The 16,219-nt window shown below is 33.1% G+C and overlaps 1 protein-coding gene across 1 annotated transcript; it reads left to right on the top strand.

Annotated features, from left to right (window-relative positions):
* The first annotated feature begins 2,279 nt into the window (after positions 1–2,279).
* LOC129975532 (uncharacterized) lies at positions 2,280–2,699 on the top strand. The gene is made up of 2 exons (XM_056088593.1): positions 2,280–2,448; positions 2,494–2,699. The coding sequence occupies exons 1-2, from the start codon at positions 2,280–2,282 to the stop codon at positions 2,697–2,699; spliced, it is 375 nt and encodes a 124-aa protein (XP_055944568.1).
* The last annotated feature ends 13,520 nt before the right edge of the window (positions 2,700–16,219 follow it).

The following is a 16,219-nucleotide window of genomic DNA, read 5'->3' as shown; positions in this document are numbered from 1 at the left end:
TAAAATAAAGAAAATTTTGCAAATGAAATTTGATAAATTTTGATATTTAAACCCATTTGGGACGGAAAATAATTACAGAATTACATCTGAGTGCCTGTTTACCTTTCAGCGTGTATATAAGTACCGAATATCAAGGTCGTCAAAAAATTCGAATTCGATATTTTGTTTCTCGAGATTCTACACGTTTGAAATCTCTCTGAGTTCGAAAATGCCGCTTTGGTATTATGTGTATCTATCGGTCAGTGAGTTTGTCTGTTTGCGAACAAGGTAATTCTAAAATGCTTTGATCTAGACAGATGAAATGTAGTACATGGACTTACGATCTTATTTGTAGTTTTCTATCCCTGAGTTCGAAAAGACATTTTTGTTATTATGTCTGTCTCTCCGTCAGTCAATCTGTCTGCACGTGAACTCGTTAACTCAGAAACGCTGGCAAAATTTGCAGATATCTATAGAATTTTGAACGAAATCTGTTCAGAAGAAGTTCTGTTCAAGTGCAAGAGAACTCGGTGATTACAAAACACGAAGAGCAAGGTAGATAAAATTTGGTGCACAGACCTAGCATCTAAAATGTAGATTGTTACCAAATTTTGAATCAAGTTTGTGAAAGAGTTGACCATCTATCAATCAGTATTTTCGCATGCAGGAAAACGCAATAACTTAAATTAATAAAATTCGGTATATCATCTTGTTACTACAACTGTAATTCCAAGTCAAATATTGGTGATAATCATGTGTATCTGTGCATCAGTGTACAAAAAGGCATCCGAAATGTATATTCTCACAAAAGATTCAGTAAAAATGTTAGATTCAAGCCAAAGATTTATATTTCGTAATTATCGTTTCATCAATGATTATCGTTCATCGTCCATCGTTATTCTAATTATCTTTTCATCATTTCCACCTTACCTAAGGTCCACAATTTTGTGCGACGGAGAGAGATAAAAAACTGATTGAAAACTATACGAGAAAATTTCGAGGAGACTATTCCTGGTAATCCAGTTTTTGGAAAAATCCTTTTTCAAGTAGCGGAAAGTTCATTATTTTAACCGCAAATATTTATGTCAGTTTTATAGATAATTCGATGAAGTTTTTATTCTGTTTTTAATTTGGTACAACGTATATTTTTGGATCCTTTATTTTTTTTAGCTTTTTTTCGTAACTTCATTATTTAGCCACGGAGGTTCTGTAACCTATCTCGATACATTCAGCATAGTCGTTACATGCTACTTTCCTGGCTATAACAGACACTATTTTGAATTTAAATTAATTTATTTTCAATTAAAGACTTTACCGATAACCTTGTAATATAGTATAAATTCTTCAGACAAAAGGTAATTTTAAAATATCGTCTGCCAACAACGAAGTAATTCGTAGTACATCTTATTCAGGAGACCTATTGCGAATTATATGGTAGAAACTTAGATAGATATTTTCTTTGGCATTATAGCCATGATCACTGCTATATACACTGCTCACTCTTAAAATTGCAATACCAGGAAAGAAAGATCTGACGAACGTCAAAATCACATGAAAAGAAGAAGAGGTTGGGATGTGCAAATAATTAGTATTTCAGCGCTTTTAGACGACGCAGAAAGAAGAAACGACATCTGAAGCACTGCATAAAAGAAAAACTGTGTAGTGGGTTTCTCATTCGCATAGCGGTTTGTAAAGTTGGAGTTTCTTCAGAATATCATGTTATGCTTTGAATAATAAGAAGAAATGCTTACCAGCATCGGAATTCGAGTGTGGATTATTGTTCCGTAATATAGCTCATCGCACTGATTGAAATCCAACCAGTGCGAATATGGAATCTATGGATTGCTAAGGGTTATGCTGAACGGCATGCAGGAGGATCTCAACGCCCTCCCATGAATAACGTCCGAGAGAACAGACACATTGTGAGGTCGGCCCTTCAAAACTGTACAACCACATCACGGACCATTAGTCAGGAAATGGTCCGCCTAGTATCCGCTCGTACGATGCGATGACGCTTGTAGCAGCATGGACCGTCAGCAAGGCGATCATTACTTCGGCTTGACTTGGCAATGCAGCATAGAGAGAAACGGCGACTCTGGTGCGTCAAGCGACAAAGGTAGATAAAGGAGTGGCGCAGTGTCGTCTTTTCAGACGACTTCTGGTTCTGCGTGCCGGAATAGTATTATGATGGCCGTATATGTGTCTGGGAGTTCCGAGGAGACCGCACGTCGTCTGCTAGCATTCGATATCGGCATAGCGGTCCTGCACCTAGTGTAATTGTTTGGGAAGCCATTGGGTACATGACACGTGCATCTCTAGTTCGGATCGACGGTAAATTGAAAGCAGGTCGGTACATTTTTGACATCTTATGTCCAGTGGTTTTGCCCTATCTTCGAGGCCTGCCAAACACCCTCTTCCAACAAGATAATGCAAGACCAGATGTTGCACTCCGTGTTTGGACCTTCCTCGGTACACATGGTATTTGATTTTTGCCTTGGCCTGCATGATCTCCAGATCTGTCACCCATTGAAAATATCTGGTCATGGGTTGCTGAAAGACTGGCCCACCACCCCTCTCCAACTACTACGGTTGATGAAGTGTGGAATAGACATGAAGCAGCATGGAATGAGTTACCTGTTTCTGTCATGCAAGCCCAGATTCACACCACGCCTTACCAGGTAAAGGTTGTTTTAGCTGCCAGAGGTGGTAGCTGTTTTTAATAATTTCGCTCCCCTGTAAACCTCCAAACTGCTTACAAATTTGACCGTTTTGTCTTCATGCTATACTGTTTACGTACAATGAATATCTTTTTTGTACTTGCTTTCTTTCATGGTGTTGCAATTTTAAGGGCCAGCAGTGTATATTTAAGGTTAAGAATAATATAATGTGAATGAGTCAAATTGACTGCTAGATAAAGGAACCTGCGATATACTTTGGTAAGCAATATATTCTGAATAATTTTTATTGATGGTAGTCGATGCAGCCTTCTCCCGGGAGAGTTAATACCATAAATTGTAGTCAATTTTGAAAGCAACATCCTTATGTGAAAGGATATGAGAAATTTGCGTGGGTGGCATTTCTTCTGATTTTTGATACGAAGCTTTATTTGAATCATTAATTTTCACTAAAGCTCTATTCATGTTGTACTAGTCGTCTTTGGTGACTAGCTGGTTCTCGCGGATATTGATTACATTTAACTTCATTTAAGTCTTTTAGATATAACTTCATGATACCATGACATCACTCACATTCCCTCTCATCAAAGTATATATGTGCGAAATTTCGTAGCTGTATGTCGAACGATTTGACATGTAAAGCTCTAATACACACACACACACACACACACACACAAGAGAACGTAGCGATGGTGCTACGATTTATTTTTTCATTTATTTAGAGTGATTAATTACTGGAAATATAAACATTAGTCGTCATGAAAACACTTTTTTTATTTGTTTTTTAATTATTTTTTAGTTTATTTTGTTTTTCTTCTTTTCATAGTACGATTATCAAGATCCCAAATTTCCACATCGTTATAATACATTGTAATACAGAGTTACATTCGAAAGTATTGAAGACAAAGAAACAGCAATGAAACTTTGCAGAACTTGCTTTATCTCCTCCCCCCCCCGTTATTCCAGTTTTAAATCACGCATGCAATCTTTTAAATCTGAAATAAGTAAATCTATAATTCGCTTTTAATATAAAAAGCTATTTCTCTGTCATTTAAGTTTCCATTTTTAATAATAGATATCTGTACTATTTCACAACACAATAAGTTACAACAGTGATTAAATTAGAGTACTTCACCTTATTTTCTGGTATATTCTTTAAGAATAAAAATTATATTACATTGTTTACTCTACTTTAGAGAAACAATGTATTTTTAAATAATGAGAGTCTGTTTAATTACATCATTGTTAAGGTGGTCATTTTCAAACTTGAATCAGTTCGAGTTGTTGAGTGTGATTTTGAGCGCTTTTGAAAGTATTCTTACTAGAAAATAACATTTTTCAAAACTGAAAATGGTTGTGCTGGAATTTGCGTCTGTGTGTACATTTATGTGGATTTATATTCGAGTTTTTATAATGAATGATTGGATTTCTTGTGTTTACTTTTTTCCTTTTATTTTAATACTGAAAAACTTTCTGATGAATGAATTAAACAAAAGACACACTGGTTGTCAAGCTTCAATGGACTATGGCCAAGGCAATTCAAAAGTTAACGCAACTACATCAGTTGATGAAACTCTGATGCAGCTTTACGGGGAAGCTTCTGATACATATTCTGCCATTGACGAAGCTACAACTCTTCCTCAACCAGAATCAACTGCCACAAAAGTCTCTATAAACCCATTTACTAATCCCTTTTAAGAGTATTTGTCTTTTGATGACCCTCTGGCACATCTGGAAATGACTGTACAAGATGAATTTTCTATCTGTGCAGATTGGATTTTGAAACACCAAGAATTTTTCACTTTCAACTAAATTCAGTTATAAAAACATCAACGAACCATCTACAATAACAATCACTGAAAATTATTTGCTCATCATTTGAAATCCTCGAAATATCCTGATTCAAAAGTAATAGCCATTCTTTTAACTTGACAAATTGCAACTAGAAAAAATTTAATCGAACTATCTATAGTAATGAACTGTGAAAAATACATAATTATTATAAGAAATCTTCTGCTTGTTCAAAACAAAACTTTTGTATTCAAACTTTCCAGTTTCAAAATAGAGGCAAACGATTTTCAATCTTCAAAACAGTCTTTTGTACCAATACTCCAAGCTTGCTGATGGAAAAAGGGAGAAACAATTCCTCAAAAAAGAAAAGAAATCCAGTCATGGACATTTGTACATAGTGTATATAGTTTTTTTGTGTGTGTATTTTTTTGTTATTTGTATATTTTTATATTTACACTGCGGACCATTTTTATTGTTTTGCAAACACTTGTGCCTATTATTCCTGATGATGGACTTTATTGCACCCGGACTTGACTCTATGACCGCAAGCGGTTTCCCTACTTGTGACTTCATGTCTTTCTAGAATGAAAGATATCCATCGAATTTTGAAGAGACTTTGCTGAAAACTGAGATCCCTGGCCTGATAACATCGCCTCAAACATCTTTATCCAAACATCGTTGCATCTCATTTTGGATTCTTATCAATAGGCATATTCAATAGCAATTAATTTTATTCTTGTGTCAAACCATCAACCCTCAAAATAAAATAGGCTCAACACTAAAATTGTATCTCTTATTGTTTGTTTGTTTGTGTGTGTGTGTGTGTGTGTGTGTGTGTTTTCATATTTTATGGTTAAGTAAATTATGATTTCACCTCAGAATTAATATTATTCTTCATATTACATTTCAGATAATACATTTATACATTGAATAAATCGCATATATATTTCTTACCTATAATTACATCTTACATACAGAAAGCTGTGTTTAAGTATAACTACACTCAGAATTAAAATGTGGAACCTGCGATATACTTTGGTAAGCAATATATTCTGAATAATTTTTATTGATGGTAGTCGAGGCAACCTTCTCCCGGGAGAGTTAATACCATAAATTGTAGTCACTTTTGAAAGCAACATCCTTATGTGAAAGGATATGAGAAATTTGCGTGGGTGGCATTTCTTCTGATTTTTGATACGAAGCTTTATTTGAATCATTAATTTTCACTAAAGCTCTATTTATGTTGTACCAGTCTCTTTGGTGACCAGCTGGTTCTCGCGGATATTGATTGCATTTAACTTCATTTAAATCTTTTAGATATAACTTCATGATACCATGACATTATAGCGCTATTAAGAACATAAATTCGTCATGTAAATTACATGTATATTAAAGGAGAGCCTTCTTCTTTAGCTTTCAACAATAGAAGAAAATCATGCGATTAAAGAGTAGAATGTAGAGTAGTGAGTAGAATTTCAGATAAACAATATAATCTATCGTTGAAAATGAACCAAAAAACATTTATAAAATATTTGCCAAATTTAGGAAAAATTTTGCACGATTATTATTTAAGTATCATTAAAAAGGAAATTTGTAAAATTTTGAAACGAACGGTGAAAAAATAATTGTTATGTAATAACATTTTTGATAATTATCACGGAAAGATGCTAAACTTTAGCTGTATTTTCAATAGATTAAAAAATTCTAATAAAATATTTAAAAGCAATACTTCAAACATCACTCACATTCCCGCTCATCAAAGTATATATGTACTAAATTTCGTAGCTGTAGGTCCAATGGTTTGACATGTAAAGCGCCAATACACACACACACACACACACACACACACACACACACACACACACACACACACACACACACACACACACACACACACACACATTCATTTTTATCATAACTAGAGATAGAGATTCACCGAGAGGATTCAGCTGTTGAATATTAATGTGTTTCTCTGTGTCTTCTGGATCTCGTAAATCCCCATCAGGTCTGTTCAACTTCGATCGACAGAGCTCCATAACCTCCTCAGACCAAGGAATAAAGTCTCTGGAATACGTAGATCCTTGCTCCATGGGAACCTTCTCACATTTCAAGTTCGATGCAAGACGAGCAGTTTCTGGAGGTCCTGCCACGTCCGGGTGAATCTTGTAATGTTCTTTATAGGTGCTGCTGCTATATAAAGTGCTTTCTGGTAACTGGTCATACCCCTAAAGTGATATATTTGTTTGAATTGTTATGTTTTGGAATTAATAGCTAACTTTTTCTTAAAAAAGCATTCATTAAATTAAGAATGGAGAATGGTAATAATAAAATTAGGTTAAGAAATGAATATGAGAAATAAGAAAAGAATTCGACTTTTGCATCATTAAATATCAGCTGATGACATTACTTTCCCGCACAACAGAGTTTACTGCTGAAAGCATCTTTAAAAAAATGGAGCAAGTCCGCTTTAAAGATAAACGCTGCTGAACACCCCATTTAATCTCTAGCTACATGTTGTATAATACTGCGCAGTGATATCATGTTTATGTCTTCTTGCAAAATAAGCAAATGAATTCAAATTAGTGTAACGCATTTGGCGGGTATCACGTGAGTATAATTTGTCTTCATTATACATATTTGACAAATTATATGTAAATCTTGACATTAACTACTTGAAGTGTAGATTTTTTTTTAATTTATTAAACTTCAAGAAACTCACATTGTTTTGACAATTAACCTGAAAAACTTCTCTTTGGTGTTTTGAATAAAGGATTGTTTCTATTTGTTGAATGACTAACAATTACTTCGAAAAAATCTAAATCCTTTTCCTAAGATCTTACACATTATCTTGGTTAATTTTTACCATGTAATAAAAACTATGTAGTTAAATTTTTTTTAAATCGCAATTAGCTGCAAATTTTTGTTTTTTAGATTGAAAGAATACAAAATTTAAATCACATTTTAAAAAAGAATCGCCTTGCGAATTATCTCGGTGCATATTAAATTTCTTTTAAAATATTTGAGGTCAGTGAAGTTGCTATAGTGTATAAGTTTAGGGTGGCAGCTCAGATCTTGTTCTTGTCATCTGAACTGTCAATTCCTTTAAAAATTACATTATTCTTTCCATAGCTTTTAACTAGGTAGAAGATGACACATTATTATAATTTAAGTAATGAATCTTTATAATTCATTCCTTATATATTTTCATTAAAATATCAATTTATACTAAAAATTAAAAAAAATAATTGCTAAAATTAAATGAATTATTTATTAAAAATGCAAAGGGCTATACATACAGGAACTTACTAAATTATTTCAGATTAAGGAAAACTTGAAAATAAAACATGTTTATTAATCAGGAGTAACGTTTTCATAATGGTATTTCTTTGCAAATACCACAGAGCATTAAAAATGTTGCATGTATTATTTCTGTAAAAGAATCATGCACAGAATGCAATTTTCTTTTGACTCAACAAAAGGAGAAAAGAGTATGGAACATGAGAAAAAATGAAACCAATAATAACTTTTTTAATGAACTGCACAGTTATATAAGTAAAATCTTGCAGTTTTCATAAACTTACAGATTGTCCCAAATAATTTCTTAAATCTGTAGAAAACTAATTTTTTCCTGAAATTACTAATCCACCTTTGGCTACCACCTATTCACATGAAATATTGCTTACGTTTAATATCCATTAAACCTCTTGTACATAATTTGATATTCTTTATTTCTTCAACAAATATTTTTAGCATCAAATTGTGAGCTACATTAATACGTATTAATTTAATAACTTTACACTCATTATGTTTATTACGTACATGAAACTTCCTAATGGAGTCGAGTCCATAACGTAACAATGCCATTTAAAATGTTACTGTCCGGGTCATCAATCTTCTAATTGCAAGCTGTTTTTTATGGTCATAGGATTTCACTTTCTTATTTTTCATCTGCTTTGCGAGGATAATAAACAGACTTTTACTTTCTTAGTTTTCAACCGTGAACGAATATCAAAGGATTAAAAACCAAGTGAAATAATCAAAATGTTTTCAATTTCCTTGCAACAGAGGAAAATATTGTTGAAAATTATGCCATTTATTTTTATTTTTCATAATTTTGAAAATTGAGGTAGAAACTAAAATGGCAAAACTATTATTGAAAAGAATTTTTTTAAGTTTTGAAGCGATGTAAAAATTATTTTTATGCTATATTATTTTCTGAAATTATCGCGAAAAGACCTCCATATCACTTTAATTTTTTATTAATGAAAATTTTAGAAAATTCTTATTTAAATGCACTTTTCTATCTTCTAAAGCATGTTTGTATCATATTTAGTAACTCATTATCGAATGATCTGATCAGTAAAGCATCAATACATACACATTCTTCTTTATTATTAGGTAAAGATGGAGAAAGAGATACTACAAAATACTTATCTTGCAAAACATGCTTCCTAATACCCTCAAAAATGAACCATTGCTGTGTCTGAAAATAGTCTTAACAAACAAACTGCAAAAAATTTTTCCACTTAATTTTATCCAAAATGTTTCCCTATATGGGACGAATACTCTTAATTATATAGGATATCCTATATAATTAGGTTATCTTGGTCTCCATGCTCTTTAATTTATAGTTTCATAAACATTTATATGATTGGGTTGTACGCTATCTGTAAGTTGTATGCTATCTGTAACATGCTAGAACATGGTATAAAAACTGTCAAAAATACTCTCTATTACAAGGCAGACTACTTGGACCTGGACCTACCAAGCCTTAGTCATTTATTGCTAATAGATGATCACTAAGAAAGTGTTTTCAAAATTTTCATTAAATCTTTAATTAAAAATTAATCAAAATGTTTTTCTCGACAACTTTAGAACATATTGTTGCGCATGCACAATTTTTAGACCATTTCAAATTTAAAAAATTCAAACCATTCAGTGATATCAATTTTATTCCTGTATAATTTATTTTCCAAATTTAAAAAATTCAAAAATATTTTTTATATATATACGCGTTGCGAAGGTTTTAAACGCCTTTTCTGTATACACATCAATGGCAAATTTAACTATTTTTGGCTCTAAGCGATTCATGTTATAAGGTCCCTTATTTAATAGATAATCAATTTCATTTCACGTTTTAACACATTTATGGTAAAATTGTTTATTTTAGTTTTTGAAAATATATTTATTTTTATTTATCTATTGCGACTCCATACAGCCCGAAATCCACGTTTATGCGTTTTATTATTGAAGCAGACGCTCGGTTTCGTTACTAAATAAACATAATGAAATATATTGGAACCTAGTAATTCTATTTAATAAAGATTTAATGTTATCCTGACATTTTATCATTCATAGAATTTGTATTTTTTACGGGTGCATTTATTTGGCAAATAGAAAATAAAATTTTTAAATCGACTTACTAGTTTTATTTAATTGATTTAGTCTAGCGATCCTAGTCAGTTGTCTAGTGTGTCCAATTAAATATACGCCACTAACGCGCATTATCATTGTTGTAATTAACAGTAAATTTATAAAAATATTACAAAGCCGGACGAATCAAGGTTCCATTTAGGCAACAAATCTCTTACATTCTAAAGAATAAGCAGGTCATCTTGAATTGTGCAATGAATCAAGCCAGAACAAATATCTTGCTACGATGGTTTGAATTAGAAATTCGAATCTTCTTAAATTTTTTTCAAAGAAAATTATTCATAGAAAAATGTTTAACAAATGTTTTCAACCAATAATCAAGCATTCCAGATTAGTAGGAGCATATATTATTATTTGAATTTAATTCCGACTTGAACATTTTATTCATTTGATTTTTAAAGCTGTTAGGGTTGAAATTTAGAAAAGCAGGAAAGAAATTGCAATATCTTACTAATACGATATGGAAATGATTTATGATCTTCAACAAGTAAACAAATGGATACAATGGTTTTCTTTAAGAAAATTATTCGATTGATCTAAAACTCGGAGAGGATCGCGTGATATCATTTGTTTGCTCTCCGCTTGGAAACTTTCTACCCTGTGTTTTTCACAATTCCGAAAAACCATTTGTAAAAACGGACAGCTTCCGAATGGATTCTATGTTTATCCTGGTGAAAGGCTCCACCTTTTGGTTAGATGCGGCTATACGAACTCCACATTATTGATCTGGGAACATTTGATTAATGATATTTGCTCGAATGCATTTAGATTCTTTGTATTATTGGTGGTGCCAGTAAGTAATGATCTTTGTGGTAAAGAAAAGGAGTTTTCAATTTATTTTTCTGCGTTTAAGAGAGCGTTTACAGAGATAAAATATATTTGTAGATTCGATCTATTCTATTTTCAGGCATATCATACAATTATCAGAGTACTTAGCCCATTTATTAAATGTATTATTCCTTATCTACCCATAATGGACAGAGAATTACTCATGTAGTCTTTTTAGCAGGTTAATGAGTAACATATTTGCAACGTTCCATCAAAATCACCCCAACTTTTCAGAATTGAAAAGTTGATTCTAGAATGAGCTAATAAATACGTTGCGTTTCTCTATCTCCAAATCTGTAGGAAGGAAAATGTATCGCATAATGTTTAACAATGATCATTAATGATATTTGTTCCGACCTGTCACTGTGCTGCCCTCTTGCGGCAAAGGGAAAAACACTTAAGTGTAGCGTTAGCGAGTGTGTGTGCGGTAGCAAGGCTGCGCCTGTTAACCAATGATGGCTAGAATAAAAGAAAAAAGAGTCCAAAATTATTCTTGTGTTGTGATTTTTTAATAATGTGAGAGCTATCGACATAAATTTAGTGCATGTGTAATCAATTCTTATAAAATTCCGATTTATTTATTTATTTTTCTTTTTAACCTGTATTATGTCTGGATATAGAGACTTAATATATAAATGCTATATAAAAAGTGTGTTTGGTTCGAAAAAAGAAAAAAATATGATTACACATGCACTAAATTTATGTCGATAGCTCTCACATTATTAAAAAATCACAACACAAGAATAATTTTGGACTCTTTTTTCTTTTATTCTGGCCATCATTGGTTAACAGGCGCAGCCTTGCTACCGCACACACACTCGCTAACGCTACACTTAAGTGTTTTTCCCTTTGCCGCAAGAGGGCAGCACAGTGACAGGTCGGAACATACCGCCCGCCTTGACATAATGTTGTCAACACACACACACAAGGAAACTATGAAATATCACAATTCAATGCACAATGCTGAATAAAAACACACAAATTCAGATTTTAAACACTACACATTACAAGGTAATAACATTAATCACACAATAAAGAACACTAATATAAGATTACACATCAATAGGTAAAATACAAATTTTTGAAATGGGTCTTTTATAAACTCCAGATTGAGTTTTAACTTTTACAACTCTGACCCTTTTATCTTCACCCAGATAACACTCAATTATTCTACCTAATGCCCAATTTTGAGGGGGTAGGTTTTCATCTTTAAGAAGCACTAACTCATTGATTTTTACATTATCTTTTTCTACCTTCCACTTGGACAAAGCTAGAGAATAGAAATATTTAATAAAATAAGTAATATGCATAACAAAATATTTTTTTCTATATATTACTAACAGATATTAATCTCATATTCAGTTTTCACATGAGTTTGATATAAATAGCTGCATTAATTTAAATCACAATTTCTTATGCAATACTATGAAGCAGTTTAACAGTTAATATATAAAAAATTCACAAAATTACTGTAACAGAATAATTTCCATAAAACAGCAGTTCTATCACATTACCATAATGGTGAAACAGAATCGAAAGTTGTACAATTTTCATCAATCCATAATAATATTAAATCTTTCATCCGATGACATACTTTTGCCAAGAACAGGTTTATTTTTATTTAAACACCTTAACTCTTCTGAAAATTCCCTACTCTGGATTTCCTTTATTATGAAGGTTTCAGCCTTCCTAATTTCCTCTGTTGTCAAGGGACCCAATCTCCTTTCAGTTGGACTTCTCAAGTTGTGGAGAAATCTGAAAACATAACTTATTACATGCAATATTTTAGTATAACTATTACTACAATTAAGAATATCAGTAACACATGAATTGTTCAATGTAGTAACTAAAACACTTTCACAGTCAACTTTTTTGAGTTCACAGTCTACATCGTCCTTTATCACAGAGTCAGAGATTTCTCTGCACGGATATTCACTGTTTTTTAGAAAGGCAGGGCCTTCCCACCACAAGTGACTCTCGAGCATTTTGGACGGATTTACACCACGACTGATAAGATCAGCTGGCTTATCTCCTGACGAAACATGTCTCCACTGCTCCTGACACGAAAGGTCTTGAAGTGTGGCTACACGGTTTGCCACGAAGGTTTTTAACTTGGACGTCTCTTTTTTAATCCATGACAGCACAATCATACTATCGCTCCAGTAATAGATATTGGACACTTTCAGTCGAAGGGCCGACTGGATACGCTGCATCAATTTCACCAGCAGCACAGCAGCGCAGAGCTCCAATCTCGGGATCGTGAGCTTCTTCAGTGGAGCCACTCTGGATTTACTGGCCACCACCTTGACAACAACCTCACCAGCAGGTGTTTGGGATTTGCAGTACACAACAGCTCCAAAGGCAGCTTCAGAAGCGTCGCTGAAACCATGAAGCTCTATAGCTTCGACGTCGGAAAATGGAAGAATACATCTGCTCACCTTGATGTTGTTAATGCACTGTAACTCGGTTGAAAACTTCTCCCATTCACTATGATTTTCAGGAGGAAGCTGATCATCCCATTGAAGATTCAGAAGCCACAATTTTTGTAGAAAGATTTTTGCTAGTGAAATCACAGGACCAAGGAGGCCCAGAGGGTCAAACAACTTGGCTATTGTGGATAGAACTGTTCGTTTAGTATGAACATCCATTGAAGTTATGGACACCTTAACACAAAAACAGTCATTAGTATGGTCCCACGTGACACCTAAAGATTTGTTATCACAGTCTGCAAAGTCGTAGTTGCATCCAGAAGTGGTAGACAACTGAGGATGATTGCCTCGCCATTTATGCAAGTTCATGCCAGCTCGTTTTAACATGGAAGTGAGCTGCTGTTGCATCTCTATGCATACGGGTAAAGTCTTAGCACCAGATAGCACATCGTCCACATAAAAATCTTTCTCAACAACAGGCGCTGCAAGGGGAAAATTGTGTCCCTCATCCCTTGCAATTTGAATTAGCGTTCGAGTAGCTAAAAATGGGGCACTAGTAGTACCGTAAGTAATTGTCGACAGTTCAAACGTTTTCACTGAACCATACTCACTGTCCTTCCAAAGTATTCTTTGTAGGTTTCGCTGACTGGGATGAATGTAAATCATCCTATACATTTTCTCAATGTCCGCAATAAATGCATATGGATGTTTGCGGAATCGCATCATAATTGAAATTAAGTCCTCCTGCACAATTCCCCCATTAAATTGTAAGCTATTGAATGATGTTCCATTCGTGGTTGCACTAGAGGCATTAAATACTACACGAAGCTTAGTGGTCATTTTCTCTGGTCTATATACTCCATGATGGGGCATGTAATACACTGTCTCTGGTTCTGTCTCATGCGTCACGTCTCTCATATGTCCCAACTTTTCATACTCATTAATAAATTCTTCATACAATTTTAAATAAGTTTTATCACTAGATAGTTTACTCCAAAGTGAATTTAATCTTTTTAATGCTATACTTTTAGACTCGCCTAAACAACTAGGTTCCTCTTTAAGTGGGATTGTGACTACATATTTTCCACTAGGCTCTCTATAATGAGTTTTAACAAAATGTTCCTCAGCGATTTTTGCCTCATGGGATTTAGGGGTCTCTAACTCAACAGTTTCTAGTTCCCAGAATTTTTTCATGGTATTGTATAAATCTTCATCAATAATTAACCCACAATGAATTTTTGGGGAATCAAATTCCATTACACTACCGCAAGCCAAAAATCCAAAAACACTATTTTGAAAAAACAACTCTGCATTTGATGAGTAGATCTTTTCTGGCCTCAACAAATGATAGAATGATTTAGCACCTAGGAGACAATCAACTTTTTGGGGAACCATAAAATTATCAGCCAAATTAATATTAGAAGGAATTTGTTCTTTAACACTTAAATATTTAACTGTGGTTAACTCAGTGATTTTATCTACAACAAGAAACTCAAAATTTTGCTTAAAGCTCTTATCAGCATTTGAAATTTCAGCTTTAATAAATTTGGTAACAGTCATTGAGGAATTATTTAAACATGAAATTGTTACATTTATTTTTTCTTGTTTTAACCCTAATCTGTTTGCACACTCCGAAGTCATAATATCGGACTGACTTCCTACATCCAGCAACCCTCTAACACATTGCAGATTCCCAAATTTATCTCGAATATAAAATTTAGCCGTGCTTAACAATACAGTTCTCATTTGTTTATTTTCAACCGTACTCGTAGCTGAAAATGTCGATTGCACATTTTCATTAGTTGCGCAAGAAGTTGGATAAAAGGAATTAACTTCCGGGTTTAAAGTTGAACTTTCCCCTTTATTAACTATGGTACTAGTTTCGTTTTTACCACTCCCACTGAAATGATCAAACTCTCTGGGATAATGAAGTAACCTATTATGAGGTTTATTACAAAAGCAATTTTTTGCAGAACACTTTTTCACATTGCATATTGGTGAGAGGCATTTAAAACATAAGTTTTGGGATTTCACAAATGCAACTCTATCACTAACAGAAAGTTTTTGAAATTCCTGACATTTAAATATTGGGTGGTTGTTCTGGCACATAACGCATTTAGAATTAGTATTCGATAAGAACACTTTAGAAACATTTCTATTACGATTCTCAAAATTTCCTTTGCCGAAATTCCTTTGCTCATTTTTATTTGTAACGAATGCGCGGGAAAACTCAGTTTTGGTTCCGGTTTTAGAAGCCACAAATAAATCACATTCTCTACTTAATTCCTGCACATTAAAAACAGATTCTCCTTGTTTAATACTGATATGACTTTTTAAATCTTGAGGAAGAGTGCTAAAAATCTGATCAGAAACCATTAACTCACACAATTTAGAAAAATCATTCACATTACGAAGTTGAATGTAATACTCAAAAACAGATCTAACTCTTGAAGCAAATTGCACATAATTTTCTGTTGGCAATTTTACTGCACTTTTAAATTGTTTTAGACACTCTTGATAAATTGGTTGAAATTGTTTTAAGACAATAGATTTAATTCTTTCATAGTCACTCAACTCTTCTTCTTTGATATAAACCATTAAATTGCCAATTCTATCCCCTAAAAGATTTAATAGAATTTCAGCTTTAAATTTATCACTAACTGCTTTTGTTTTGAAAGCATTTTCGAGCGAATTGAAAAAGAGACTAAAACATTCAGCATTTTTGGGAACAGGAATCGTCAAAACTTCGATACTCTTAATTAAATTCTCTAAACTAAAACTCTGTTCATTATCGCTAAGCTCACACGATGAGGATTTGAGTTTTAAAAGCTCTATTTCTTTCTCTACACGCAAAAGCGAAAGCCTTTCAATCTCCAATTTTTGTTCTAATGAACGCCTTTCGTTTTCGGCTTGATCCGAATTTTTACTTCTTTCGTCTGAAATCTCTTTAATTAAATTTTTCACAACCTCAATTCTTTGCTTATAAATGTCACTATTCTCAATTATACTTATCAAATCTACAACTTTAGCGGAAGATGCAAATTTAATATTTAATTCCGTACACAAACTCTTTAATTCGTCTTT

The sequence above is a fragment of the Argiope bruennichi genome, chromosome 7, assembly GCF_947563725.1.
Source record: "Argiope bruennichi chromosome 7, qqArgBrue1.1, whole genome shotgun sequence".
Taxonomy (NCBI): domain Eukaryota; kingdom Metazoa; phylum Arthropoda; class Arachnida; order Araneae; family Araneidae; genus Argiope; species Argiope bruennichi.
This window is presented reverse-complemented; position numbering and strand designations above follow the sequence as displayed.